At 38.7% G+C, this 1966-nt stretch overlaps 1 protein-coding gene across 1 annotated transcript in view; it reads right to left on the bottom strand.

The window, feature by feature from the left end:
• Positions 1–527: 527 nt before the first annotated feature.
• The window catches only part of LOC111870754 (alpha-glucosidase-like), a 2369-nt gene continuing 930 nt past the window's right edge, over positions 528–1966 (bottom strand). The window contains exon 2 of the mRNA XM_023863271.2: positions 528–724. Within this exon, the coding sequence (XP_023719039.1) occupies positions 588–724 (137 nt within the window). The 3' untranslated portion in view covers positions 528–587. The remainder of the gene's footprint in view (positions 725–1966) is intronic.

The following is a 1966-nucleotide window of genomic DNA, read 5'->3' as shown; positions in this document are numbered from 1 at the left end:
CTATATTCATGATCATAGCGCATCACTTCCATTTAGATATGTGGAACAAATATTCAATCATTTAATGAACTATTAATTTTTGAAAGAGTTAAATCTTGAAACGAAAATTTGTCACGAGATGAAAGAAAGTCTGTACAATTTGGCAAATAATATGAACCTGCTCCTTCACTTTATATATGCACTGAATTTATGAAATGTGTTCCAAACTTCAAAATGCACTTAACTTTGTAAGATTCAATATTTATGTGCATGGACTTGTATTGACTTTGTAATATTCCTGGTTAAAATGTGAAGAAAACCCATGTATAAATACTATCAGTTCTTCATAAGGTTTTCAAATTTGTATAGACAGTGCTTAGGAAGCACACTGTCACAGCCATATTCACTACTGCTCCAATTAGAGTCTAAGAATTCTAGAATGGACCAACCCCCCTTTACATGCAAATTAAAATGGAATTAGGAAGCCTAAGAAATCTCAGGATGAGACAACCAATGGAATCTTTGGGAAAACACCCTACAGAGTTTGTATGTAGCTTACCTTGCAATTGAGAATGTATCTTCATACAAAATACTAATATTCAAAGACGCTATATTCTGGACACTTCTGCTTCCACAAGATGTTTGGAGATACTATGCTGGCTCTTGCTATGCTTCATCTCATTTTTCACTTTGAGAACCTTGTAGTTTGTATTCACTGACAACTGTCCTTTATTTGCTGAAAATCCTATTAAAATACAAGTATCAGTGCATTAATATTCAGGGGAAAGGCAAATAGTAGTAAGAATAATTAAGAGCTGTTCCAAATACTGAATTGTTGACTATCTCTTAAAAATTTTGACATGACTATGAATCCTTGAATTTAACTGTGTGGCATGTCAGTTCTGGTAATCTAGCTGGCCTAGAGATGTGCTGTGGTAAGCTCCCTAAATTGCTTACCTCCTAGCTACTATGGAGCAAAAGGTTCATCATTTCAAAAAGCGACCATTGGCCATTATTCTAAGCCAAATTAAACCAATCAATGTAATATGAATATATAACATGCATATGTTGATATTATTGCACCAACTGGTTTTTTATATTGTTTCTCTAAATTCACACAAAGTCAGTCATGGTAGCTCAGCGGTCTAAGGCATGTACTGGAAACCGGGATCGTGGGTTTGAATCCCACTCAGGGCAGGGATGTTTAGTTTGTGTGTGTGCGTTTTTCTGTGTTTGTGTACAGGTAGAGGCCTTGCGATGAGCTGATCACCCGCCCAAGGAGTCCTACCGAATGTGTAAGATCTAGAAAAATGGAAGAGAATGGAGAAGTTCATGGAGGTAGGCCTAGGCCCACTGGGGCTGTAGTGCCAAGGGAGGAAAAAAAATTCACACATAAAATCTTGAAAATTACTTACTAATGACATCCCCTTTACTGTGTAATGAGAGTCCCTTAAGAAATAATTTAATTATATTGTAACGTGTTGCGTTACTGAAGACGCCGTAGAGATGGTTAATTGGTTTATTTAACAACCTACAAATCACGGCTACAATTACTTATCACACAGTTGCGGGGTTTCACACTTTATAACCCTAATCGCATTAATCTGTTTACATTGTTGCGGGGTTTCACGATTTATAACCCTATGCGCAAATCAGTTCACTCTATCTTCAGTAGGCTACACGTATTCACAGTACGGGAGCTATACAAGTCTCTCTGTCTCACACACTCCCAATTACACAGTTACACACACGTCCGGTTCTTCTTTCCGTGACGGCTGCTATATTCCAACTGTACTCGCAGGCTGCTGCCTTGAGAACTCTTGATAACACACTGGCTCGACTACTACTGAACTCAGCGACTGCTGCTATATGTCAACTCGACTCAGAGACCGCTACATTACAACTAACTTCGCAGGCAGCGCAGCTCTCTTATATAGGGGCTGTGTGGGCCTGTTACGTAGCCACGCTGTTACCTCACGCCGTCTTA

This window comes from Cryptotermes secundus, unplaced genomic scaffold, assembly GCF_002891405.2.
Source record: "Cryptotermes secundus unplaced genomic scaffold, Csec_1.0 scaffold263, whole genome shotgun sequence".
Classification (NCBI taxonomy): Eukaryota; Metazoa; Arthropoda; class Insecta; order Blattodea; family Kalotermitidae; genus Cryptotermes; species Cryptotermes secundus.
Note: the sequence above shows the minus strand (reverse complement) of the source record. Positions and strands in the feature narration are given on the sequence as shown.